Here is a 27,330-nt window from a genome sequence, read left to right on the forward strand (position 1 = left end):
TTGTAGTAAAGCCTCTGAACTCTAGAATAACATGTTACCCCATATTAGAGTCACCCTCAGCATGCTATCCTAGAGAAAGGACCCCAAGCCCTGGTCTTGAACTCCTTGTGTACTACATTTTATTTATTGCTATTTCCCTGCCTCAGCTGCAGAACATTTTTCTTCTCAGTGAAAATAATGGATTTAAATCTAAGAGTAATCGAAGACCAGTCTCTGAACTAGGTGGGCATCCAAATCTCAGCTTTCAGGCATCTATTGTTAACCCACCTAGGGTGGAAAGCAGCAAATATAAAGTACTGTACGTGCTCAGACACTGTTCACCATAACAAGGTTATAGAATCATTCGTGATATAAGAATGTAGCTTTGAATAATCTTTGGACACCTGAGAACTGTAAAGCTATGTTATTTGAATGGGTCCTTTGCAGAGATGCAAGTGGTTATGCGGAATAGGAGGCCAAAGATACCATGGAATTAAGCGTATCCCATGAAGGAATGGACATTCATTATCTTTAGGGCAGATCGAGCTGGAGGACTTAGGGATGTGCTTCCTTGCCCCATGTCCAGGATGGATCCTCCATAATGAAATTACTCACTATTAATACTCACAAAACAGCACAATCAGAATTTACTTTTTTAATGTTGGAGCCACCCCTTTCATCAATCTACAATTAGCCAATTAGCTGGCAAGAATATCATTACACCATATGAACTCTGAGCGGAAACTATTGTGTGACCATCTCAAGTGACATGAAACGGGGTCCATGCCCATGAAGGTCAATGGTTGCAGCTACCGGAAATACGTAAATAAAATAAAAAAACTCTGTATTCATGGTGAGATAGTGAGAACAGAATAGGAAATAACAAAGTTAAACTTTCACAAAAGACTGCTTGTCAAATTGAAATACATTACCTCTGTTGGTACGACTGCCGTGAGCTCCATTGCGCTTGTTTGTCGCTGTAGACATCTGACTGCTTAAAATAGCGACTGGCCTGCTCCCACTGCAGTCGGAAGCGAGCTTCGTGTTCTCTCTGACGAACAATCTGCTGTTCAAGAGCTTTATTTCGGCTATGCCAATATGTGGGAAGTGTAGGTAATGCCATCTGTGCAAACAATTTTTTGTTCAGTGCAAGGGTAGGGCAATGTGATAAGTAACAATGAAAACAAGCAGTAGCATATGAAACAAACATTTCCTGATGTAATTGAGGGTTTTTACTTTTATAGTCAAAGAAATACTCCAATTACGGGAAAATGTATTCAAAAACATCGTACAACAAAAAACGAACTTTTGAAAGAGAAGTTTGGAACTTTTCAAAATTGGTTGTATTTTTAACAGACAAAGTGATATGCTACACTCTAGTACATCACTTTGCAATTTTTTGCTCCTGACGCATGCTCTCTTTTTGTCAGAGCATACCAGTGTGTTAATTGCTAAACTTCTATACTTCTTTCAGTTTGCTGTACTTATGCTGCTGCCGAAGCAAGCTAATTTTTAGGCTCCAATTTCAAATTTCCACACATTTACAGAGCGTTATAAATTTTTTCAAAGCTGCCTTCTTATGGATATATACTTTAATAATCTGCTAGTATTTAATTCTCTTAACAGTCACTGACCTCCTGAGTAAGGGTGAAGGACCTCCAATGGTCAGTGGACCCCTGGCTAAAACTACTGAACTAGGGGAAGCTTTTGAAAACAATGAGAGTCAAAATGGGAGGAAATTAATCTTGGTATATACAAGATTTAACTGTTCAGCAAAGAAGGGATCACATGGTAATTTGGCCTGTTTTTTTTTCCTTAGCCTTAGGGCTGTAAGGTCTGCTAGAGGGGTTACTTACCTATGACACAGGCAGACTTGGACACTGTAGGAGCATATTGCTCATGCAGCTATGCCCTCACCTGTTTTATAGTGTACCCTGCCTTAGGGCTGTAAGGCCCGCTAGAGGGGTGACTTACCTATGCCACAGGCAGTGGTTTGTGGCCATGACATCCTGAGAGGGGTGCCATGTCAGCTTGACCTTTTCCTCCCCACCAGCACATTCAAGCTGCATTGGCAGTGTGCATGTGTTTGGCTGGAGAAATCTGAGCTCCAAATAAGTGACTAAGGGCCAGATTTAAAACTCAGCGGACAGGTTAGTCCATCACAACGATGACAGCTGAAATCTAAATCCCATAGGAAATAATGGAATTTAAATTTCAACCAACTAGATATCTGTCACTGTTGTGACAGAGTTACCTGTCCACAGAGTTCTGAATCAGGCATTAAAACCAAACACAGGAATCTGTGCTGGATAATTTTGCCTAAAGTATGTGGTCAGTAAGGAACCTTCTTTAGGAGCAAATTTTGAGTTTCATCTGCTCAGAGTTTCATGCAAAAAAGTTGAAGGCTTCACATGGACCTCATTCAATGGCAATTCGGCTTCTTGGAGCCCTTTTTGGCCACAGCCTTGACACCCTGAGGATTTTTGATTTCCATTTACGAGACTAAGTCAGAAGGTATAACTTCAGACCAGGACAAATCTGGTTTCTGTATATAAACTGCACTCCATCTTGGTTGATCTTAAATCGGGCCTAGGTCCCAGTCAAGCGCAACCAAGGGACCTCAGTTGGTGCTTTTTGCTGCTATTTTCATTGACTCTGTGTCCCCTAATAGGATTTCTATTTCATTTTGTTCGTTAAATTGTTCTAATTTTTTTTAACTGAAGTGGGATTTTAATTGTGTTGTATTTTCAATTTTTTAATAGTTTTGGTACTTCTAAATGCTTTACACATTTTCTTAAGTTAATACTATCTGCTCTATGCCATAAGCACCAGGGGTGGGCTCAAGTTTAAAACCCCTGAAACCCTTACTGGACTTAACAAGAATAGTGACATCTTCACTTATGGTAGTCTAACATCCACCAAAACTAATAATCCACTTTCTTACAATAATCAATGGTTTAAGACTTGGACCTAGCTACAATATAAGGTTGCCTGCAAGGGAGCTTGGATTGGATACACCAACCAGGTTTGCCCTGGTCAAAAGATTTACCTTCTGACTTGAGTCGTTTACTTCCCAATCCACTACAGTTTACAGTTCTAAAGCTCCCAAAAACCTTTGAGGAGACACGTAGAAAACCACAGGGTATCAGACAAAGGCTGAACAGTAGGGTCTAGTCCAGCTACATTTGCTACTGGCAAAATTCAGCTGGGCAATTGCAGGAAAACTGCCTCTTGTAGCTTGTTCTATCACTGTAGCTTTAAGAGGAGGTCAGCACTGTGACCCTTGGAGTCCACTTCTTTGTCCTGAGTACACAAGAGAGCAGCCCCTGTCCTTCAAGGCTCTTCTCAGGTTGCAGACAGCAAGTTCAGGTCTCTCCTAATCTTCCTCAGGTCCAACAGTGTTCTGAAGAGGGTGCCACATTTATTCCTGGCACAAACTAGTGACTGGAAATTACTCCTGGCCACGTCCTAACCGATTCCCAGGGCCAACCCTATCCACATTGGGCTTTTCAAGATGGTGAGATTCTTTGGCCATAATACATGTGTGCTCTAGGGGCTAGGAGTGTGTGTGCTCAGAGTGTACTATGGTAATCGTAGTGTCCTCCCATATCCAAAACTAAAGTTAAGCTTGGGGCAATCACTGTAACCTCAATAAACCCAGAGACAGAAGTCTAATTGAACAAAGCAGGGTTTGTCTAGCAACCTAACAATGTATACACAAGACCTGCATTGGCATGCTAGCACTTCTTTCAAATTTACCCACATTGTTATAAATAAAAACTCAGCAGAACTGTCAAGCAGGATTTGACACTGTGATATCAGAAAGGATGCTCCTAGCCCTACCCTGCATATTCAGTCAGTTTCACAGGAGTCATCTCTGCCCATTCAGGTCAGCCTACTGCTTGTTCCTGAGAAGCACTTCCAACTTTTCCACACCTCTTCAAATGCTAATTACTGGCTGGCAGAAGTAGGAGAACAGGTGGGAATTCAGCCTACAGGAACTTCAGACAGGAAACATTTAACTTTTTAAACGTTACCTTTTCTTAATATCTATTAATATCCAATTTAACCATTGAACTGGATTTTGAATAGAATTTAACCATTGAATAGTAATTCCCGAGATACAGCATTAGGATGTTTGATCTGTACTCTGGTTTTCTACATAGGATAGCTAGGCTGCCATAGTGAAAAATAGCTTTTGGGTGCTAGTCACTGTAAGGACATTAATATTAAATTTCTAAATGTCCTAATTTTATATACCACGTTCCCTGCCTAGTGGACTACAAAGGGGTGACTTAACATTTTAAAAAGAAGGTTTTTTGAAGAGGCCAGCGACAGTGTGGAAATTCAGCAATCTATGTGTGAGGTGATTATAGTGATGCTCCCAAAACCAAAGTGAAATCTTGTGGACCTGGGGGTTATGTTGTCCCTTGTCTATGATAAACATAGACGTGAAGATGCTGGCTAACATACTAGCTAATAGACTGCAAGGAGTAATGGGCTCTCTGATACACGAGGATCAATGTGGGTTTATCCTCTCCAGGAGTACTCTCATGGATATCCATAGACTCATGATTAATATGTACTCCGTTCGGGTCTCTGATACAGATGTGGCATTCAATCAATCATTAGATTTGTAGAGCGCAGCTTATCACGCGGGGGGGGGTAATCCAGGTGCTGTGGGTTGTTGCTGCAAACTGGTAGCTACTCCTGAAAGAGCCATGTCCTGAGCTTTCTTCTGAAGTTGAGGAGGGTGTGCGTCGTACACAGGTGAGGGTTTGTTCCACATCTTGGAAGCGAGGTAGGAGAAGGAGCAACTTCCGCTGCGTCGAACTCTCAGGACTTGAGCGAGGGTTGTCAAACTGAGTTTTCCTGGTGGGCCGGTGGAAGGAGAGTCTGTGGTTGATGAGATTGGGTCTGATGTTGTGGAGGGCTTTGTATGCAATAGTGAGAACCTTGAATTTGCACCACTTGTGCACAGGCAGCCTGTGGAGACCTCTGAGGTGGGGATGATACTGATCTGTCTGGGGAGGTCCAAGACGAGTCTTGCTGCTGCGTTCTGGATGGTCTGGAGGCAGTGGAGGAGCTGGGTTGGGAGTCCGACAGTTCATCCATTCAGCGATGTGGGTCCTTGTGTTGCTGAAGTTGTCTGTAGGGATGGGGTGGCCTTCGGAGACTATGAGTTGTGTGTCGTTGGCGTATGAGATGATGTTGAGCCTGTAGGAATGAACAATCTCAGCCAACGGTGTCACGTTGGTGTTGAAAAGGGTGGGGCAAATTGAGGATCCCTTTGGTTCCGAGGTGAGAGGGAGAATGTGGGTGCATCCTTTGAAGAAATTGTGGATCCATTTGAGGGTGTTGCTTCGGATCCCAATATGGTGGAGTCCGGAGGTGAGGATATAGCGGGAGATGGCTTTGAACGTGGCAGCGAGGTCGAGGAGGACCAATGCCGCCTTCTCTCCATGGTGGAGGAGGGACCTGATGTCTTCCACTGCGGCGATAAGGTTGGTGCTGTAGTTAGTGCGGATGCCGCATTTAGAGATGTCCAGTAGACTGTGTCTTTCTAGGTGTTCGGAGATCTGTTTGTTGATGGCTTTTTGCTGGACCTATGCTGGGAAGGGGAGGAGTGAAATGGGGCGGTAATTTTTGAGTTAGCTGGGGTCAGCAGACGGTTTCTTAAGGAGCAGCTTGACCTCTGCTGGCTTCTATGCTTCAGGGATGGTGGCAGTCCTGTTGGAGGTGTTAAAGATGTGAGTGAGGACGCTGCTGATTTCCTTCTGGCCCATGTTGAAGATGTAGTGAGGGCATGGATCATTGGGTGAGCCGGAGAGGTTGAACTCATGATGGATAGAGGCTTCCAGTCGGTGATCAGGGGGCTGGGAGAGTCACATGACGGGGTCAGTAGGTGTTCAATGCTGGTGGATTGGGGGTGAAAGTTTCTGTAGATGGCTGTGATTTTGTCATGGAAGTAGTAGGCTAGTGAGTCGGAAAGGGTCTGAGTGGGTTGGATTGTGTTTTTGGTGGCTATTGGGCAGGCAAACTCTTTGACGATCTTAAAGAGTTCCTGTGGGTGGTTGATGCTTTCCTCGATGCGGCTGAGTACGGCAACCTTTTCTGCTTCCCTGAGGCGGAGACGATATTTGATCAGTGCATCTTTGAAGGTGGTGCGGTTTGCTTGGTCTCTGCTGCTGCTGCGCCGTCTTTCTAGCAGTTTGCATTCTCTCAAGTGTGAGGAGTTTGGGGGTGAACCACCTTACGGGCTTACTGGATCTTATGGAGATGGAGTTCCTTTGTTTTACATTGATTGCCATAGACACTGAAAAAGCACTTGAGACAGTTAGTTGGGCCTATATGCAGAAAGTCCTCCTCAACTTGGGATTTGGCTGTAGGTTTTTAAGCTTGGTATCACAACTATATTCAAAACCAGTGGCACAGGTTAGATCAGATGGATACATGTTGGAGCAATGGGATATTGAAAGTGGAACCAGGCAGGGCTACCCCCCTCACACCGCTGCTCTTCACTGTGGCCATAAGTTCTTGGCAGCACATATGCACACTGCCTTACAGACACAGGGTTCGGATGGGTGCCACGGCACATACAATTTCATTGTATGCTATGACGCGCTGCTATATTTACAGCAACCAGAGGCAACAGTACCACTGATGCTACGCAAATTGCTGAAATTCGAGAGAATCCCTGGCCTGAAGGCGAACCCTGAAAAATACCTAATGTTCCCACAGGCAGAACTGGCTAGGAGGTAGCAAGAGGCACTGCCAAATATAGGACTGCACTGGAAATAGATAGGTTCCACTATCATGGGATAGAAATTGCGAGTATGGCAGAGAAACAATAAGCTTATAACATGGGGCGGGTGGTAATAAGCCTTTAGAATTTTGGGTTCTTTTGGAATAAGTTGCTGCCAGGATTGCATTCACAAAAAGTGGTGGTTCTGCGTAGGTGTCTTTGTGCACTGGAAAATATGTAGATTATCCAGTTTTAGGTTAAAACCTATAATAACCCATAAAACCCCACTGAAATGGAAACATCCCTTATCAGTATAAACATATAAACACTGACAAACACCTGCACAACCTAAATTTAAAAGGCAATTCAAAGAAATGAAAGCGAGCAAGAATCAGTCATTTTTATATCTTCCTGAAGGCACCACACAATATAACTTTGCTATAGAAAGTGCTATAGAGTTTGAGTGAGGGTGCAATGCACAGGCTTTCTATGCCTAAAACAGTCTAAAATAGGTCCACTGAGCACACTGCCAATGGAAAGGCACTACATACCCTGCATTACTTCTCCTTTAAATTAAATATGTGCTTTATAACAATCACTGCAAAAAACAATGTTTTGTAAAGACTGGAACAACACAATTTTGTCTGTTTTGGAGAGTAGGTAGCTGAATAAACACTGCTAAACACAGATTTCAAAATGTTTGGAAAACACAGTGAAAACCCCACTTAAATCCACAAAAAATAAACACTGAAAACAGAGCAGCTTAAAAATGTGTAATGTGAGATACCAAGGGGCATGTTTAAGCAGCTAGACAGCCGGCTAATAAACTTCATATGGGCCAGTAAAAGAAGTAGGGTAGGACTTAACATTCTCAAGCGGAACATGGAAGGTGGGAGACTTGGACCCCTGGACCTGGAACTCTACTATCTCGCAACACAACTCCAACATGCAGCCAGCTGGTGTGCAGAAGGTGACAGCTGGGAGAAGCAATTACTGGTGGGTACCCAGAGAATGGAGCATTTTCCTAAGTTTCTGATGGCAGGCTTGCAACTAGACAAATGCAGCCTGCATGTGCTCCAGTTGATAGCATGGAAGTAGAAGAGGGTGATAAAAGTGGTAAAGCGTAAGCCACCCTTCTCTCTGTAGCTGTCACTATGGTGGCTGAGACCTTCATGAATATGACCATGGAGGGAGAGTCCGATACACTCAAAGACTTGTATCTAAGAAATGGCTGCTTTACATTTCAGGAAACCCAAGAGTGTTTTGTCATAGGCCCTGGGCAGGGTTTTTTTTTTTTTTTTACTGTTTGTTAAAATCACAAAGACAGCCAGTGAAATCTTCTCAGATTTCTCGAACACATTGCACATGCTAGATATACTTTTGATAAGGAATCTCATAGACAATAAGTGTCCTGCTTGTACAAGGCCCTTAAATAAAGATAAGCAATGGACAGAGCTCCCTGTGAGACAGACAGGATGGGGACTGCAAGGAGCAGTTGACGGATAGGTAGTGTGGTGCTGCATGCCCAATGGCTCAAGGAGTGTCTAGTAATGTCTGCTTCAAATTAGCACACTTAATACCTCTCATCAGTGCATCCAAGCGACATATACCCAGGAAGAATGGATGCATGTCCTAGGTGCGGAAAGAGGGGGCAGATTTTATACACCTAATATGGGGCAGTTCACATATAGAATCATAAAGGAGGGCAATTGTGAACTGTCTCCAGAAAGACACTCTCATGCAGCTTGAACTCAGTTTTGGGCATTGTTTTCTCAATCACTCTGCATGCCCCAAGAATGGTAAAATGAAGTACAAGATGGCACTTCTGGGATTAGTTCCAAGGAGAGTGGGCACATAATGGTGGTCTGCACTAATAGACTAAAGATGTTGCTGAGTGGGCTCTTGCAGAGGAGAGGCACATGTGCATGCAGGAGGTTAGGACTTAAGAAAAGGCAAAGGAGGATTGCCAGATGTGGGCTACAAATGTTGAACAAACTCACCCGGCCGGCTAATGACCAGGCTTCATCAGCTACAGCTTCAGGTACATAATATAGAAAACACCGAGGGCAAGGATGGACAGGCTGAATAGGGCCAATGTAGGATGAGTATTAGTTGATCCTCCTGGAAAGGAAAATAGGGATGACGACTGTTTGATACCAGAGGGGGTTTGGGTAGACCATTTTTCATCTGTATTTTAATCTGCAAATAATCCCAATGACGGAGGGGAGGTATTTGGCCTCCCACGTTCGGCTACTCCAATTCCAGTTAAGAGCGGCATTTTACTTGAGGCACATGAGATCAGTGCAGCAATAACTAAAATGAAACTAAGGAAAGCTCCTGGCCCTGATGGGATACCGGTGGACCTATTTAAATCTCTACCTGATCTGTGGGTTCCATTAATCACAAATGTTCTGAACAGTGCTATTCAAAGTGCTATCCCCTCCTCATGGTTAACGGCAATAATCGTTCCGATCTTCAAAAAGGGTAAAAGGCTTGACCCCGTCTGCTATAGACCCATCTCTTTAATAGACTCCACGGCAAAGATACTGGGGAGTGTCATTCTGACCCGGCTCGAGGATTGGGTTGTAAGGACAAACATTTTATCGCCAATTCAATATGGATTAGGCACAGTGGACCAGGCCCTAAATTTACATCTTATCCTCAGTAAATATGTTATTGCCAAAAGGGAACCTATCCACTTAGCATTTATAGATCTGTCTAGTGCATTTGATATGGTGAACAGAGCAAAACTGTGGGACATAATGGATACAATGGGGATTGAGCAAGATTTGTTAGTTTTGATCAAACGCTTATACTCTGACTTCTATATTTTAATTTTAGTTTGGACAACACGGCGAAAGGTCCCATCCCCTTGTTTCCAATCGAGGTGTTAGACAGGGCTGCACACTGGCACCTTTCCTGTTTTTACTGTACATAAACGGCTTGTATAATTGTTTGGTCCAAAATGGTAAGGATTTCCTAAGGATGAGTTTAGACAATTGCCAATTTTATTATATGCCGATGATGCTGTTTTAATTGCCCGCACGGCCAATGGTCTACAGACTTTCCAGGATCTTTTTTTAACACACACACGAGAGCTTGATTTGAAAGTCAATTTTAAAAAAAATCACACGTTATGACCTGCGGTCCTAAAAACACTTGTACCAGATGTTTTAGAATGGTGGGGGAATACTTTGACAAAGGTAAAAGACTTTTGCTATCTAGGTCTGTATCTAAGTTCCACTCTGTCTTGGAAATTCCATTTGAATTTTACGTTTCAACAACTGGCAAGAAATGTTGAGGTAATCTTTTGCTTTGCCCACAGATTAGGGCATAGACCGGTCCACCAGATCCTCACGCTCTACAACTCTAAATGTGTTTCGGCGGCGATTTATGGGGGTGGCCTTTGGGGATATATCAGTCCAAGCATTTTACAGCTTGCAGAGAATAAATTCCTTCATCGGTTACTTATGGTACCTAAGAACATAGCAAACATTTTATGCCATGAGGAACTGGGAATCCGCTACATTACAGATTTGATAGATATTGCCCCACTTTTGCTATGGATAAAAGTATGGTCAAATCCGGCGGCTACTTTAACACATGATTGTGTAAAAGATTGTATTTCACTAACAAACTGTAACAAAATTCCATGGCTAAATTTTGTTCACAATGGCTTCCGAAACTTGGATTTGGAGTATATGTATTTTAAACCAGAGCTCCTGCCAGCTAATGCGAAAGAAATTGTTAAACTTCGACATAAAGAGCATGTTATGAATCTTAGATACCAAGTGGCAGAGAAATTGAGCTCTTTTAATTCATACATACAAATTCTATCATCAGACTTGCTAGAACCTTATTTTGCTTGGTTCCCGACCCCTTCTTTATACTCTTTACTGGTACTTTTTAGATTTAATCTGATCCATTTTAGAGTGGCGTTCCCGATAAAATGTTTGTGGGAAAAAACACTACCGCCATGCCCTTGTGATAACTTTTCGAAACAAAGTACTTGACACTTTATTTTATTCTGTAAACTTTACTCAGTTCCCAGGAAATCCTTTTTATTACCCATTTTGCGTAACTTGCACACTTCTTCCTACAAAGAAGGATTGACTGGCATCCAAAGCCTCTCATCCAAACAAATTTGCATTTCTATTCTTAGTTTTATTAAATCCGCTATCACCATTAGAAACCGATATGAACTGGTAATGTGACTATTTATTAAGAGAAATTAGGCATTGTCTTATTACTATATTGTCTTATCATTATATACGCTTTTATAAGTATTTATTATCTTATACTGTTTTAGTAAGCTTGGGCGGTAAGCTTAGACTTAATAGATTTGCTTTTTATGAATGCCATAAGTACTGTATTTTATGATGACTTTTATGTATGTATGTATACATTTATGGCTAAACGCCGAATAAAGTTATTTTGACTGACTGACTGATCCTCCTGGACTGGTGTGAATCCCCTACCTCTACTGTCATGCTGTATGAATGATTGCATTCACAAGCCATATAACTTTGTAATATATCAGTAAGAGCTACAAGTAAGCCCAAAGAGCGTTTGTATGCTGTTAGATTGAAAATGAAAAATAAAAATGTTTAAAAAAATATTTCAAAAAGAGCAAGCTTTGACCTTTTAAAAAGGTATATTTTAACAGGCTGAATTGCAGTTTTTACAGTACTACAGTCGGACTACAGTATGCATGAAGCCATGTTTTACTTTTACACTGCCACTGTAGTGGGTGGCACAATAGGGCCTGCTGTCCACTAGTGACATTTAACTTAAAGGCCTTGAGTACATTTTGTAACACATATAGGGATTTATAGGTAAGCTAAATATACCAATTAGGAATATGCCAATTTGAACCTATTTAAAGGGGGAGCACAGGCCCTTTATTACTGGTACACAGAGCAAAAATATAGGGTCCAGGAAAAGGCAAAAATACAGGATGACCACACCCAAAGGCAGAGTTCCTACAGTCTACAAAGATAAAAAACATTTTAAAAATTCTTTATACATGGCACCTTACCCAGAATGCTTACACTCCCAAATCGCCAACAGACAAGCTTGGAGGGGCTGCAGAAATACAAGATCCATCTCCATGTTATGAAGTTTCATGCACCTCACAATGATCTGTGTTGAAATTCCAGTGGCCATTAGGGACGCAAAAAGACCTGCCTTGGTGACCAGTATCAAAGTGATATTGTTGGGTAACCCTTTTACAGCCAATTATAATATGGCAAGAAATGGGAAATTGTGTCACTCACATTACTAACAGATAAGGAGACTGTCATAGCATTATGTGGTCATTCTCAGTCTTCCACATCAGAAATGTGGATGCAGAGGTTACGGTCCCTACCACTAATGATAGAATAGCTACCTGCCTTACAGTTCATGAGCGTATAGCAAGTGATTCAGGAACATGTGGGGTCCTATCCTGACACATATCACAAGTATTGCTTGAAATCTGTGTTGCCACCGCACCTATGTGCAGTCCATATTCTAGGTAGAGAATATCTGTTATACAGCTGGAAAGGACATGCTACACAAGGAGTAAAGGAGATGGGACTGAAGAAGTATTTAATGTCAAATTGGTCAGGGGCATTATAATAGGCAAGCAGAGTGAAGGGTACTAATGTTTTAAGGATGTTGAGAGAGTGAGGTGAAGGAGAGAAGTAGGAGTTCAGACTACCTGTGGTTACATGTGTTTGGGAATATTTGCTAACAGAAAAATAAATAATTAAAACGTTCTTTTAAACCTAAAAAGCATTCATTGTAATAAATGTAAGATACCACAAAAAAAATCTTTAAGAAACTACAAATTATTTGTTATGCAGAATAGCAACAGAAATGTTAATGTAAGGAACAATTGTTACAAATATTAATAAATAATTACAATTGTTAAAAGTTATTAAATATTTAGTCTTATGTAAATAATCATTGATGGGAGGTGGCTGTGGAGCATATACGTTACCCACGGCTAAGATGGGAGTAATGAGAATGATTCTATGAGAAACTGGGTCGTTGGTTGACTAGGGTGTGAGACCTGGTCGAGCACAGACACAATCCCTGGTAGGCTGAACCCCAAAAATTCACTAAATTAACCTCTGCTTAAACCTGGGTAGCTTGGCAGAAACAGCAATCAGCCTTAGCTTAGAGGCAATGCATAAAGTATGTGTGCAGCACACAAACAATAATAAAGTGAAAACACAACACATGAAAACTCCCACACCAATTTAGAAAAATAGAGTGCATTTTAATAAACTGACAAAACAACAAAATTCTAATCGTTGAACAGGAGTTAAAATTTCTTAAAGATTAAGATAGAAACTAACACCTAAAAGATCAAAGCCCCAACCACAGACATCTAGTCGCTTTTTTGGAACGAGGCAGGAACCTAAGACCGTTTCAGGAAGCTGAATAATCCTTCGGCGAAGGACCGCTGAACAGGGTCTGCAGCTGTGAAGAATGTAGCACGAGCAGCCGCAAAGTCAGGCCGACCAGTGATCTACCTTGGGTGGATTGACAAGCAGGTTTGTCCCAGTCTTCCCTCAGTTCTCAGAGAAGTTTCATTCAAAAATGTCTTAAGTCCCAAGTTTTAGATTTTGGGTATCTGGGCACCTCGAGCACCACAACCAAGGGTCCAGGACTGGTTACACACGACTTTGGGGTTCAGGGCACACTCAGGCTGGGTCCAGGTGCGTGTTCAAGATGGTTGGAGCCTTTTAATGTCTCTGAACAGGAGGCCAGCAAATTGGCTCTTCGAGTCCATCTGGTAGTCCCGAGATCAGGTGAAGATGCAGGGCTCAAAAGGCAGGAATTACCTTTGAGAATTCAAGGAAGGCACCAAGCATCAAAGCAGTCCTTCTAGGTATTAGCAAAGAAGACTTGTGAAGTACACTAGAGGCCACAGCAGAAAGAAGTCCTCTGAGAGTCTTTCCACAGGTCTATAAATTGAACTAAAAAGGGTGTCTGAAGGCACTATTTTTATATCTGGTGCCTCCCACCCGCCGTGGAGCGGCGGATGCGAGGGACAGCAGCGAGTGCGAGGCCAGAGGAGCGGAGGAGGCGGGTGGGGACGTAGAAGCTGATGCGTCTGTTGAGGTATTCCGGTCCCTTGTCGTGGAGGGCTTTGTGTGCGTGGGTGAGAAGTCGGAAGGTGATCCTTTTGCTGACTGGGAGCCAATGCAGGTGTCTCAGGTGTGCGGAGATGTGGCTGCTGTGGGGTATGTCGAGGATGAGGCGGGCCGAGGCGTTTTGAATGCGTTGCAGGCGATTTTGGAGTTTGGCTGTGGTCCCGGCGTAGAGGGTGTTGCCGTAGTCCAGGCGGCTCGTGACGAGGGCGTGGGTCACGGTTTTTCTGGTGTTGGCGGGGATCCAGCGGAAGATCTTGCGGAGCATGCGGAGGGTGAGGAAGCAGGCGGAGGACACGGCGTTGACTTGCTTGGTCATGGTGAGAAGAGGGTCCAAGATGAAGCCGAGGTTGCGGGCGTGGTCTGTGGGGGTCGGTGCGGTGCCGAGGGCCACCAGGAGTCGTCCCAGGCGGACGGGGTGTTGCCGAGGATGAGGACTTCAGTTTTTTCAGAGTTCAGCTTTAGGCGGCTGAGCCTCATCCAATCTGCGACGTCCTTCATACCCTCTTGTAGGTTGGTCTTGGCGCTGGCGGGGTCCTTGGTGAGGGAGAGTATAAGTTGGGTGTCATCGGCGTAGGAGGTGATGATGATGTCGTGCTTGCGTACGATGTTGGCGAGGGGGCTCATGTAGACATTGAAGAGTGTCGGGCTGAGTGATGAGCCTTGGGGTACGCCGCAGATGATCTCGGTGGGTTCTGATCGAAACGGAGGGAGGTAAACTCTTTGGGAACTAATAACTGATGACTGTAGCATCTCCCCTGCCGCACCTGGCTCCTCAATTCTCTCAGCATCATGGGTAGAGCACTTTGGGCAACTATATGAAGGGCCTTCTGAAGCATCTTTGTGGGCCCCTGATGCCCCAATAAACCATGAGACTACCCCGATCACATTCTCTCTAACCGAAACAAGAGCAGCAATAGACTCATTGAAATGGGGAAAGGCCCCTGGCCCAGACAAGATCCCAGGCGATCTATACAAATCAAGACCAGATATATGGGCACCATATCTCAACCTTATCTGCAATGCTATTGCAGCAGGGGCCCCCGCTCCTCCCACTTGGAAAGCATAAAGATGTACTGATCCAAAACAATATACAAGATGGAACCACAGCACTCAATTTAGTTCCAATATAACACAACTAGCAATAAAAAGTGCCACAGATGTTCCAGTCTCTTTAATCATTGAAAGCCATATTCTTCTTATACATGCTTTTGTGTGGCATTAGGATGTCGTGTTTTTACTGTACTTATGTATATTCAATACTCACTCTGTACTTTGCTGACTTTAAAAAGTCACATGCTGAGATATCATTCTAATGTATAAGAAGACTATGACATTCATTGATTAAAGAGACAGGAACACCTGTGACACTTTGTAAGTATTTTGACAGCTCTTCAACACATAACCTAGTCTGTGAAACATTATTAAAACGTTGTTTATTACCTCTAGGGCATTAATTCCTACACTGAAATACTTTTCAATTTAGAGAATATTATCAGAGCCATATCGATGCAACTGATCCAGCTCACAATGGAGAGAACCCACCCTGTCCCTAGTTAATTGACTGTCAATCGACTCTGAACTGGCAGAGTGGAAAAGAGAAGGAAGTGGGATATATGAATAAAAGTCGATGTTTATGCATTAATCATTAACTCTTGGTTTTTAAACATTTTTTATAAAAGGTTAGCTGAAAATTGCAGTTTTGCTACTGGTTTTTAAAGATTTTTTGGGAAACACCAAACACCATAGTTAAGGGCCAGGAGTAGTAGGTGGAAAATATAAGTATTGGATATTTTGGGCGCCTATTCAGAACCCTTTTGATTTTTAGCCAATGTAAAGCCTTGTGCTCTAAAACGTAATATCTGGCCCCATCTTTTAATATATTTCTATTGGGGTGAGAGAGAGAGAACCCCCTGAATGAATTGCGACTCCCAAGCTTTGACTGCAGGCTAATAGCAATAAGTACCTGATAGTAAAACATCACCTCACTTAAACTTCGCCAGCACAACTGTCACCAATTTCCTTCATGCCTCCCCCGTTTCAAAGGTTCTACAGACTTGACTGAACTTCATGTCCTTTAAGTCCCATTTTGCTGCACACTTAGGTACACATTCTGCTCTAAAGTACATTGTCTGGTCCATTTTACAAAACGTTACGGTTGTATGTCAAAATATCAAAGGCAAAAATAATAAACCTCCACATATATCTACTTTGTAATATTGACTACCATTATATTGTCATGATCAGCATACATAGGGAAGTATTGATTTACTATTCCAACTACACATCTGGTAATACCCCCCATACCCTTCAAGTACGAAAACCTACCTTCCCCTCTGAGTGGATACTCACAAAAGGTGAGGATACCTTTTTGACCTATCTCCAATGCCAAACCACCATTATAAAATGGATAGAATATGCCTCTGGGCTGATAGATAAAGTGAAAGACATGCCATGGAAGCCAATGGTTGTAAACAGTGACTAAAATCCTGATTGCTGTGTATTTGTGTATTGGTGACATGAGTGACATGACATAAGTTATGGCAACTAGTTAAAACTGTCTAATCAGAACTAAAAATTATGCTTATGTCCTCGATCCATTATCAACATTTGTTTTCAGTTTTTCAGTCAGACTATGTGCTACTTAGGTAACCTTTAAAGAACTAATTGGTGATGTATCATTCTAGATTATAATACTACATAAATACGTACGAAGCACAAACCAAGAGAGTATTTTTTTAATTTCAACTTTATCAACTCCGGGTTATCTATCATGCACTTCAATGTCAAGCAGAAGCCCTCAATATTACACTATCTCCCACTTAGATTGCATTAAATACATTGCACTTTTTCATCCTTACAGGTTGCTGGGGGGGCACTGTAGAGAAATTGAAAGTTTCAGCTCCAGAGACAGCATCACTTACTTTCACCTCATCTACCTTCTTGCCCCAGTCCTTGCATTAGTGGTGAAAGTCTATCTCACAAGGCCTACACGGTCTTAAAAATATGTTTTTCTATACACCTATAAAAGGGCAACTGCCCCTCCAACATTGTACTGCTTATCTTCTGGCAGACAGTCTGCCATTCAATATGGAAGGTTGCTTTGAGATCAGATAAGCTTTGGGGAACCAATTCAGCGTTTTCACGTTGTCCCGTTTCAAGGCCCATTTGTTAAAATGAACCCGTTCACAGCACACTGGAAAAATATGATCCTGGGATACCGATATTGCAGTGGTAGTATGTGTATAAGCATACGTGGGCTTAATAAAGTGATGTGTGTGTTATTTGGAATAAGTGTAGCACAAATCCAAGGAGATGCATCTTCAGGACCCATACCTTTAATGATCACTGCTTCATACTATGTGCCAAAGCAATGAAGCTGTGGCTTTGAGTCTGCTTAGATACTACGTTTATAAATAATGCACATCAAAGCATGAAAGAACACGAAACAACACGTCATGTATACAGATGTGCACGGAGTAATATATTAGTATGTATTAACATTGTGGAGTTAGGTGTCTTTCATGAGTCATGGCCCCTCCCCCCACTCAACCATGATAATCCGACTGTGTGCGTGCGTATATGATACATAACTGATACAATATGGTCATGGAAGAGTTCTTGTGACATAATAAACTACAAGGACTAATTCTGAGTAATTTGTAAATGCCAGCAGAAACCCAATATAGTAATGCAGGAGCATATCACACACGTTCCCGGTTCTGTACTTGTATATGTTTATTTTGGGGGTATTTAGCAGAAAAAAGCAACTTTCTTCAAATTGTGACTAACAATGGGCACTGAATGGTATTAGAATTTTCGGGTTCTATTTAAGTTTAATGGACAACTGTTGCTAAAACAATTGACAGTGGTAGCAGTGAATCTGCCACATTTGCAAAAATAATTTGAAGATTTAAAAAAACAGTTCAGCTAAATTGATGAAAATAACACTGCCAGAAAACATTTTACATAATTTGCAATTTTTATTGTATAATGTAGATACCATTTACTGCACAATTTGGTCCTCCATGCCATATAATATTAGGAACCCCATAATGTTAAAGCACTGACGAGTGGTATGGGGTTGTCATTACAATGATGAAATCGATATTTCACATGGAATCTAAAAATATTTCCACATTTCAACGTACCCTGTGAAATATGAGTTTTATATCACTTCCATTTGTGTAGTAAAAGAACCTAAACTTTGTACATGTGTGCTCTTTTTTAATTAAAGAACACCTATTTAATGCTACAAGGATTTCACGGATTTTCTTTCTAGCTTTGCCCTTACTCATAAGCAAAACAATCAACGGACAGCTAAGAAGGCTATAAGGTGCACGAGCACTTCGTGTTGCATACTATAAAAACAAGACATTTAAACTGTGCAGAACACATACACGTTTAGCGTGGGCGACTAAACTTAAATGAGAAGACTTTAGACTGCTCGTTTGCCCTCGTCACTGACAACCTATCATCAAAAGGAGCCCCTTCTACTTCGAAATTAGCGCACATCCTCCGTTCGCCCCAAAACGATGTACCCCACTTACCCTGCGCTTCTTTTGACATCCGACCAGTTAAAATTCCCCGCTACAGCGTTCCTAAATTATGGAACTGTTTACATACTTAACGACCTGCTTCAACCCACTTCCGGTGTACCTCAGTAACCACAGCAACCTTTTCGCGCTACGCAGGACGGTGGCCCGAGAAAGACATAATAGTTTATTTCGGTAATGGACGTGAAGTCTGTGACTGAAAACCTTCAGTCAGTTCCCCAGTAGAACCACCGAACTCTTAAAGCACGTCCCCAAATAAGGTTGCTAAAGAGGCGGATTTAGACATCACGCGAACGCTTAAGAGCTTGGCTGCAGAGAAGCTTCTTTCTGTAACGATGGGCACTAATTGACTAGCTATATTTCCTCCAAGTTCAATGTGTCCGCACCGACTAGACATTAATCGGGCGGAATATTTCCATTTTCAAAATGCGAAGCACCTCCAGAGGAAGACCGCCTCGTGTGGGAAACGTAAACTTGTCTCTCTTAAGAAAATTGGGGTCATCGGTTCGAACTCTAAATGTTGCAGGATAAAAATAGAAAATTCTTGTTTTAATGTGTCACCACTGTGGTATGTACAAACGCAGCTATTTGCTACAATCAGTTTCCTAAAACGCTTTTCACCTTCAACAAATCGAAGTGCTCATCTTTCAATATGGCTGATTTACACTATAATCCAGATAGTTCTCTTCGATACTTGCTAATGTAGTCCTACCTCTGTGTTGTTTTTTTCTAATATTATTTTTGAACCGTCAGCCATTCCCGCCACAGTTGCCGCTTAGCCTGAACTGTTACCATAGACAATGTATAGCACCGTTGCCGAGTGGCGGTTGCTGGTTTGTCAGTTCATATAAAGTAAACGCGCCTTAGCAAATCCATTTTTTAAGAGAACGCGTTTTTTCATTTATTGATGAGTTTATGCTGTTGGGTGAGTGTGATAATGAATCAACAGTTTAATAGAGGTGAGGAAGTTACCAGTTTTTTTAAATTCAACAAGCATTTTCAATACAAATCGGTGTGGCTTCTAGAAGAACGTGACTTTTCAGTCACTGATGGGCTTAGGCACTCAAGAAGACCTGGACACTGTCTCTCATCCATGCACTTATACACCCATTGTGTCCATCCACTCATTCTTGAATTCACCAACTTACCCACCTGCAATAAAACGAATGCGCAAAAATCATTAAGCACGTAGAAGGTTGATTAAAAATAGAAAAAAAATGCCACCACTAAACTTGACAGTTCAAACATCCCTGCCACTGTCGGAAGCAACCTGCTGGCCATCCATGATGCCCTATGCATAATACCATTCTAAGATGGCTACTCAGTAAACATCACACTGGGCTGCCATCTTTGACTGCTTACATGTATAATGTAGATTTTCCAAGTATGTTATGATGGAAAGTCTTAATTTTATTAAAGACACAGAGGCGATTATTATGCTTTCTTTTCCTGCTTTATTAAAACAGCAGCCATTAAGGGATTTAAGAGAAGTAACATTAACCAATCAATACACTATATTACGTAAGATATACCAATCCTGACTGCAGGCAGCCCTCTTTTCAGATGCGAGACAGTCAAGTACAGGATTTAAATAAAGGAACAATACAACAAATTAAACAAATTGCCATGACTAGAGCAAAAAAGTCTTGAATTCTGTCCAGGTTCGGAGAAAAGGATGATTTGGTAGGCTGATGAAGACAGAAGTCTGAGTTCAATGGAAATTGCGGAGAGTGGATACTGTGAGGAGAAACGGGCTTCGTTGAATTAGGTTGAAGCTGATGCTGGAGCGTTGGTAGTAACTAGATGGGGTGGGAAAAAACAACGTTAGTACAAAAGCGGTGGGATAATACTCGCCTCCGTGTCTTTAATAAAATTAACATTTTATGACAAGACCGGAGGCTCCTATTATGCTTGTTTAAAGCATGTTAACTACTACAGAAGTTGCTGTACTAACAGGTTTACAATAAAACGTACGAAAGGTAGAATCATTTGACCAATCTGCTGATCTTAGAATATCTTCCAGGTGTGAGCCAGCCCAAAAGGCTTTTGACGCCATGGCGCCTCTAGCAGAATGGGCACCAAATTGTGAAGTATCGATGCACGCTAGGGACATCACCCATTTGACCCAACGAGCTAAGGTAGGGGAAGATACAGGTTTATGGGGTTTTCTGAAAGAAATTAACAGTTGGGAAGCGGAAGATGTTCTAAGATCGGCCGTTTTTTGTTCATAAACTTTTAAACAGTTTCCCACACAAAGTTTCGGGTGATTTGGAAAGAAGGGATAGAAAACAGAAGTAATATTAGTTTTTGTACGACGAGAGACATTGAACATAACACCAGTAGGAGTGAAGTGACGATCCGAAATGTCTAGAGCTTTGACGTCAGAAAGACGTTTGATAGACACAAGACAAAGTAACATTGTTAGTTTGGCTGAAAGCATTTTCAAGGATAAGGAGTCGTTATCCTGCCATGAAACAAACATTTGCAAAACGAGATTCACATCCCATAAAGTGGAATACTTGGGAATTGGGGGATTGGAGAATTTTACTCCTTTCAATAGGCGACAAATAACGGGATGTTCTCCTACAGGTTTTCCGTTTATAAACGGGTGGTGTAGGGATATAGCTGATCTATAAAGATTGATGGTTCTGTATGATTTGCCGGCGCTAGCTTGGGAAGCAAGAAAGTTAGCTATTAGGGTTAGATCTGCTGAAAAGGGATCACGTGTTTTTCCCAAACACCAGCTAGACCAGATGGACCAAGCTGATTTGTAAGCCTTGGAAGTGCCTGGAGCCAAGGAATTGTTGATATAGGTTGAAGCCTCGAGTGAAATTCCTGGGTAAGATGAGGAAGACCTGAAACCTTCCAGGCGGATAGGAGAAGAGTTTTGTTGAGAATGAGGTCGTGGGGAAGACCTTGTGGGGAAGACCTTGTGGGTTCAGAAGGAGGGTAAAAGGACCGGGAAATCAATGGCTAACTCTAGAAGAGTGGGGTACCACAATTGGGTTTGCCACAATGGGACTATTAGAACTAATGTGGCTCTTTGACGGCGAAGCTGGTTGAGGACTCTGTTTATCATGATAAAAGGAGGGAATGCAAAGTTTATTGAATGATTCCATTGTTGGAGAAATGCATTGGTCGCCAAGGCGTGCAGATCGGGTTTCCAGCTGAAGAAGCGAGGAAGTTGAGCATTCAAACGGGAAGCAAAAAGATCTATCTGGAATGGACCCCATTTGCGATGGATAGAGGTGAAAACTGAGGAGTGAAGCTTCCAATCGCTGTAATCGGAAAGATGGCGAGAATACCAGTCTGCAACTGAGTTGAGAGAACCTAGTAAGTATTCTGCTTGAACTGACATTTTTTGATGAAGGCAAAATTACCAAAAACTTTTTGCTAGATCTGCAAGGGGTTTGGACTTGGTACCGCCAAGATGATTGATGTATTTTACAGCTGTAAGACTGTCCATACGAAGGAGTACGGAACAAGAGACTCTGTTTTTGGTGAAGGTTTTTATTGCAAAGGAGCCTGCAAGCATCTCTAAATAGTTGATGTGCAATGAAGACTCCTGTCGAGACCATGTGCCTCCAGTCGTTATCTGTCCACACCTTGCGCCCCAGCCTGTTAGACTTGCGTCGGATTCTAATACAAGATCTGGGGCTGAGGCAAAGATGGTCCTGCCATTCTAGGCTTCTAGGTGATCTAGCCACCATTGGAGTTCTGTATGGGATTCGAGGTCAAGGGGGATGAAATCTGAATAAGCAAGACCCTTGCGCAAGTGTCGGATTTTTAATCTTTGGAGCGCTCAGTAGTGCAGGGTACCTGGGAAGATTGCTTGAATCGAGGAAGAAAGGAGAACTACAATCCTTGCAAGAGACCTGAGGGAGAGAGAAGTCTGCTGTAAAGATAGGGTTATCTCGGATTTGACATTTTTTATTTTTGAGGTCGGGAGTTGTAAGAGGCCTTGAGAGGAATTGATTAGGAAACCTAGGAATTCCGTTGTTTGTGATGGAATAAACATTGATTTCTCGTTGTTGATTAAGAAGCCTAGATCTGACAGAAGTTGGACTGTGAAAGAGAGTTGGGATCGGAGTGTAGAAATATCTTGGTACATAAGAAGGATGTCGTCCAGATAGATTATGAGTCTGAAACCCTGAGATCGGAGAAGAGCTACTATAGGTTTCATTAACTTGGTGAAACACCAAGGGGCCGAGGAAAGACCGAAGGGTAGGCAAGTGAACTGATAGGTGCGATAGTTCCATTGGAATTGGAGACATTTTCTGTGGGAATGATGAATAGGGACTGTTAAGTAAGCGTCCTGGAGGTCTAGACGAACCATCCAGTCGTTGAGGAGAAGCGAATCTCTTAGATGGAGAATCGTTTCCATTTTGAAGTGTCTGTAGACGACAAACTGATTGAATTGTCTGAGGTTGATGACCGGTCTTATTTTCTTGTTTTTTCTGATTATTAGAAAGAGGGGGCTTATGAAGCCTGAGTGAAGCGGACGAGCTGGTTGAATAGCACATTTTTGAAGCAGATCTTGGATTTCTGAATCGATAAGATTTGACATTTCTTCTGAAAATCTGAGGGGAAGAAGAGGGGACGGTTGGAAGGGAGTTTCGTAAAGCTCTATTAAGTAGCCTTTGATAGTGTTGAGAACCCAGGGATCTGAAGTAATTTCTTTCCATTTGTGGCAAAAAAAATTTAGACGACCCCCTATAGAAGGATGGCCAGAATGTTGGCTTTCCTGAGTTATTGTAGGACCTGCGATGGTTCCTTCCTCTGTACCCTCTGGAACGCTGGGGGTAAAATTGTGGACGAAAGTCCTGTTGCTGTTGTTGGAAATGATAGGAGCCTCTGAAGCCTTGGTTCCTGAAGGACCGGCCGGTGGAGCGGCTTCTTCCTCTACCGGCCCTGGCAAAAACCCGTGAGTTAAAGACTTTTTTGATTGACTGTTGTGCTTTGTCTAATGAAGCAAAGGTGGTGACGTATTTGCTGAGTTCTTTGATAAAATTATCTCCGAAGAGTAAACCATTGGCTTTAGCTCCTGGATCCATAGCTGCTAAGTTAGCTAGTTTAGGATCTAGTTTGAGCAGTAGTCCTTTACGACGCTCGTGCGTCATGGCTGAGTTTGCATTACCCAGTAAACAAAAGGCTCTCTGGATCCAGAGGGAGAGTTCTTCGGGGTCGATAGATTCATCATTCATTCTAGCGGATTCAGCAAGGTCGAAAATATGGGATAAGGGACCGACCAAATCAAGGACTTTATCCTGGCACAGGGCCCAGGCTCTGTCCACCCCTTTACGGGGATCTTTCCCAAATTTGGAGAAAAAAGTTAAAAGGGACGGATCTATAGATGGGGTGGCAGTAATGTGTAAGGGAAGGGAGGGCCTGGGACATTCTGAGCGAAGCTTGGCTCGTACTTGTTTGTCCAAAGGAAGACGTAGTTTAGCAAGAATGTAACTTGCAACGTGGTCGGAAGGTAAGCATTCGGTTGTGTTTGGGTGGTGAATAAGACCGGGGTCGAACATGGGGTTACCATCTGAATCTAGCAGGGGGGCGTGGGATTGATCAGATGGTGTTGACTTCGATTTTTTGGAGGGGGGAGGGCCAATCCAAAAATTTGAGGTGTTGTCGTCCTCATTATCAGAGGAAGAGTCATTGATGCCATCATCATCATCGTCATCAGTGTCTCTAATGTCCGCAATCACAATTTTTTGGGTCTTAGACATGTTTTTTACTTTAGATTTACTTTTATTACCCGTAATTTTGTTCCCCTCCGAACTAGGAGGCCTTTGAGGAACTTCCTCCTCCATCCTGTGTGAGCTTGGCTCACCTTCCATTAGCGCAGGTGAGGGATTAGCCTGGTTAGAAGAAGCCTCCGAGGCTTTGCGCTTTCTGCTTTCCCCCGCAGAATGGGCCACTTGTGATTGGGACAGACAGGATGAAACCGTAGATTGGATTTGTTTAGAAATCTTTCCCATAGAAGCAGAAACTGCTTTTTTGACTGATGATTGAATAAAGTTATTTAGGTTATAAGAAAAATTCTCATCGGAATCATAATTTTCTGTGAAGAAGTTTGAAAATTCAATTTTTCTAGAAGGAAGAGGCAAAAAGGCTGATAAGTAAGGGTTAAATAAAAAGGGCAGACTCTAGGAATAAATGTTGTGTAACTTACCCGAACACCGGAGAAAACGGTATAAAATAAGGCCAAGAAACACTGAAGTTGAAGCGAATAAGCGACGCGGAGCTCCGTGGCAGTGTGAAATCAGAGAAACACTGCAAGCGTCTTCGATAGAAGGAGCACTTCCTTAGGAATGCGCTCAGGAATGAGGAGAATGCGGATGTAGCGCTCGTGTCAGCCGGCGTTCAAAATAGAACGTTCACGGCGACGCGAGCAGGGTGAAGAGGAGACGCTGCGGGCGGCCGTTCTCTTAAAGAGAAACGGCTAAAAATAGCCTAAACGCTGCGGGAGACGCGCAAAACAATTTATACACGTTAATGATAGTAATAAAATACACACTAGATGTTAAAACACCATATTAGAACAAATAGATACAATAAATTTATCTAAAAGTATGGAGCAACGAAAGATATACTTATCTTGACTGCGAGCAGCAAGAAAAGAGGGCTGCCTGTAGTCAGGATTGGTATATCTTACGTAATATAGTGTATTGATTGGTTAATGTAACTTCTCTTAAATCCCATTGGCTGCATGCTCGCAAGACCTGGGATTGGTCTGTTTCTCTTGGCTGCTGTTTTAATAAAGCAGGAAAAGAAAGCATAATAGGAGCCTCCGGTCTTGTCATAAAATGTAGATTTTCCTAGTCCTTTGACTTAAAGTCTTAATTTTATTAAAGACACGGAGGCGAGTATTATGCGTTTCTTTTCTTACTTTAATCAACAGCAGCGGTCAAGAAACAAACTACAGTTCCCATGAGGCTAAGGTAAAAGAACCAATGGGAACAAAAACGTGGACACAACATATGAACCAATAAGCATGCATATAGGGCATTATGAGATCTTTTCTTGCAAGAAGTCAGTCAGAGTTGAAAAAAGGAAAAATGGCAAATATAATAAGGATAGCCATGATAAAAGATAAGTCAGAACAAAAGTTCAAAATTCCAGGAAACGGAGCATGATCCCGGCATACAACATCCGCATGAAGACCAATCCTGGCAGGTGACAAAGAAGATTGGAGACTGGACAACCAGGAAGGAGCCGATGGTTTAAGAGGAAGGTTTAATGGTAGACGTTGAAGCTGAAAAAAGGGGGGGGAATAAACAAGAGTTAAACAATGTGGAGAAATAATAATACTCGTCTCCGTGTCTTTAATAAAATTAAGACTTTCCGTCAAAGGCCTAGGAAAATCAAACTTTTATGACAAGACCAGAGGCTCCTATTATGCGAGTTCAAAGCATATTAATTACATTGAATGAAGCATTATCAACAGGTTTTCAATAAAAAACTTTAAATACATTATCATTTGACCAATCTGCAGATTTAAGAATATCCTCTAAACGAGAACCTGCCCAAAAGGCTTTGGAAGCCATAGCTCCCCTGGAAGAATGAGCCCCAAACATGGAAGTGTCAATGCCCGCCAAAGACATAATCCATTTGACCCAACGAGGTAAAGTATCGGCTGAAACAGGATTAAAGGGTTTTCTAAATGAAATTAGAAGTTGTGAAACAGAGGGTGTTCTTAAATCTGCAGTCTTCTGTTCATAGACTTTTAAACATTGGGCAACACATAGGGGGTCATTCTGACCCTGGCGGTCGGTGATAAAGCGGCGGCCAACCCGCCAACAGGCCGGCGGACAAAAAAATGCAATTCTGACTCTGGCGGGAACCGCCAACACTGCCCGCCGCATTAACACTCCGACCGCCACGGGGGAACAAACAAACAGCGCGGCGGTCACCGCCAACAGCCAGGCGGCAGACAATGTACCGCCCACCCTATCACGACCCACCAATCCGCCACCTTTTCCGGGGCGGGAGCCCCGCCGATAAAAACACGGCGGAAACAGACATTTCCAATGGAAAACGCTCACCTCGAGACACTCCACGCGGAATCCGGACAGCATGGAACCCGAATTGAACATCATACCTGCTCTCGTCTACCTGCTCATCTACCACGAGTACGAACTCCGGCGCAGATGTCAACTGTGAGTACTGCACCTACGACACACGGGAGGGGGGAGGAAGAAAGGTTATGGGCATACACATATGCGACCCACCCACCCCCCCAATATGTACACACCAATGCAGAGCAGGAAGTCACAGTGACACCACACAAAGACCCTTTAAAAATACAATGACACAACCAAATTTGGAATAAATTTTCATGTACAAAAAAAGCACCTGGAAATAATTGAGCAACCGTGAAAAATATTTACAAAAACCAAAAAGATATACACATCAGTGTATCACTGAAGTAACAAGTCCTGCACATCCTACGAATCTAACATGTCCGTGGGCCAAGGTTCTGCGAAACAAGGGCAAAGCCCACACACGAGACCTGAGTCCTTTGGAGAGAACACTGCAGGGGCATCTGATGTCAAAACTACAGGCACCTTAGGGGGAAGGGAAGGGGGGGCCACCACAGCCACATGAGTCCACGACGCCAGATCCACGAGGAGCCACCATGCCCACTGTACCATCCTGGGGAGTGCAAAGCCACAGTCTCTCAATGTCTCTGCAGTGGGTGGGTTGCCCACTGGACAATCCTGGGGAGTGCAAAGCCACAGTCTCTCAAGTCTCTGCAGTGGGTGGGTTGCCCACTGGACCATCCTGGGGAGTGCAAAGCCACAGTCTCTCAATGTCTCTACAGTGGGTGGGTTGCCCACTGTACCATCCTGGGGAGTGCAAAGCCACAGTCTCTCAAGTCTCTGCAGTGGGTGGGTTGCCCACT

At 42.8% G+C, this 27,330-nt stretch overlaps 1 protein-coding gene and 1 long non-coding RNA gene across 3 annotated transcripts in view; one reads left to right on the top strand and one right to left on the bottom strand.

Moving 5' to 3' along the window:
* TCHP (trichoplein keratin filament binding) overlaps window positions 1-18,686 on the bottom strand; it is a 212,009-nt gene extending 193,323 nt beyond the window's left edge. The window contains exons 1-2 of one of the 2 annotated variants that reach the window (XM_069214726.1): window positions 18,417-18,686; window positions 912-1,102 (exon numbers count right to left, since the gene is read on the bottom strand). In XM_069214726.1, coding sequence (XP_069070827.1) covers window positions 912-1,102 — 191 coding nt within the window. In that variant the 5' untranslated portion in view covers window positions 18,417-18,686. The remainder of the gene's footprint in view (window positions 1-911; window positions 1,103-18,416) is intronic. The other variant, XM_069214725.1, reaches the window with a different exon arrangement.
* Window positions 1-27,330, top strand: part of LOC138266215 (uncharacterized) — a 170,291-nt gene that overhangs the window by 104,687 nt on the left and 38,274 nt on the right. The gene's annotated exons all lie outside the window — the stretch shown is intronic.

The sequence above is a fragment of the Pleurodeles waltl genome, chromosome 11 (assembly GCF_031143425.1).
Source record: "Pleurodeles waltl isolate 20211129_DDA chromosome 11, aPleWal1.hap1.20221129, whole genome shotgun sequence".
Classification (NCBI taxonomy): Eukaryota; Metazoa; Chordata; class Amphibia; order Caudata; family Salamandridae; genus Pleurodeles; species Pleurodeles waltl.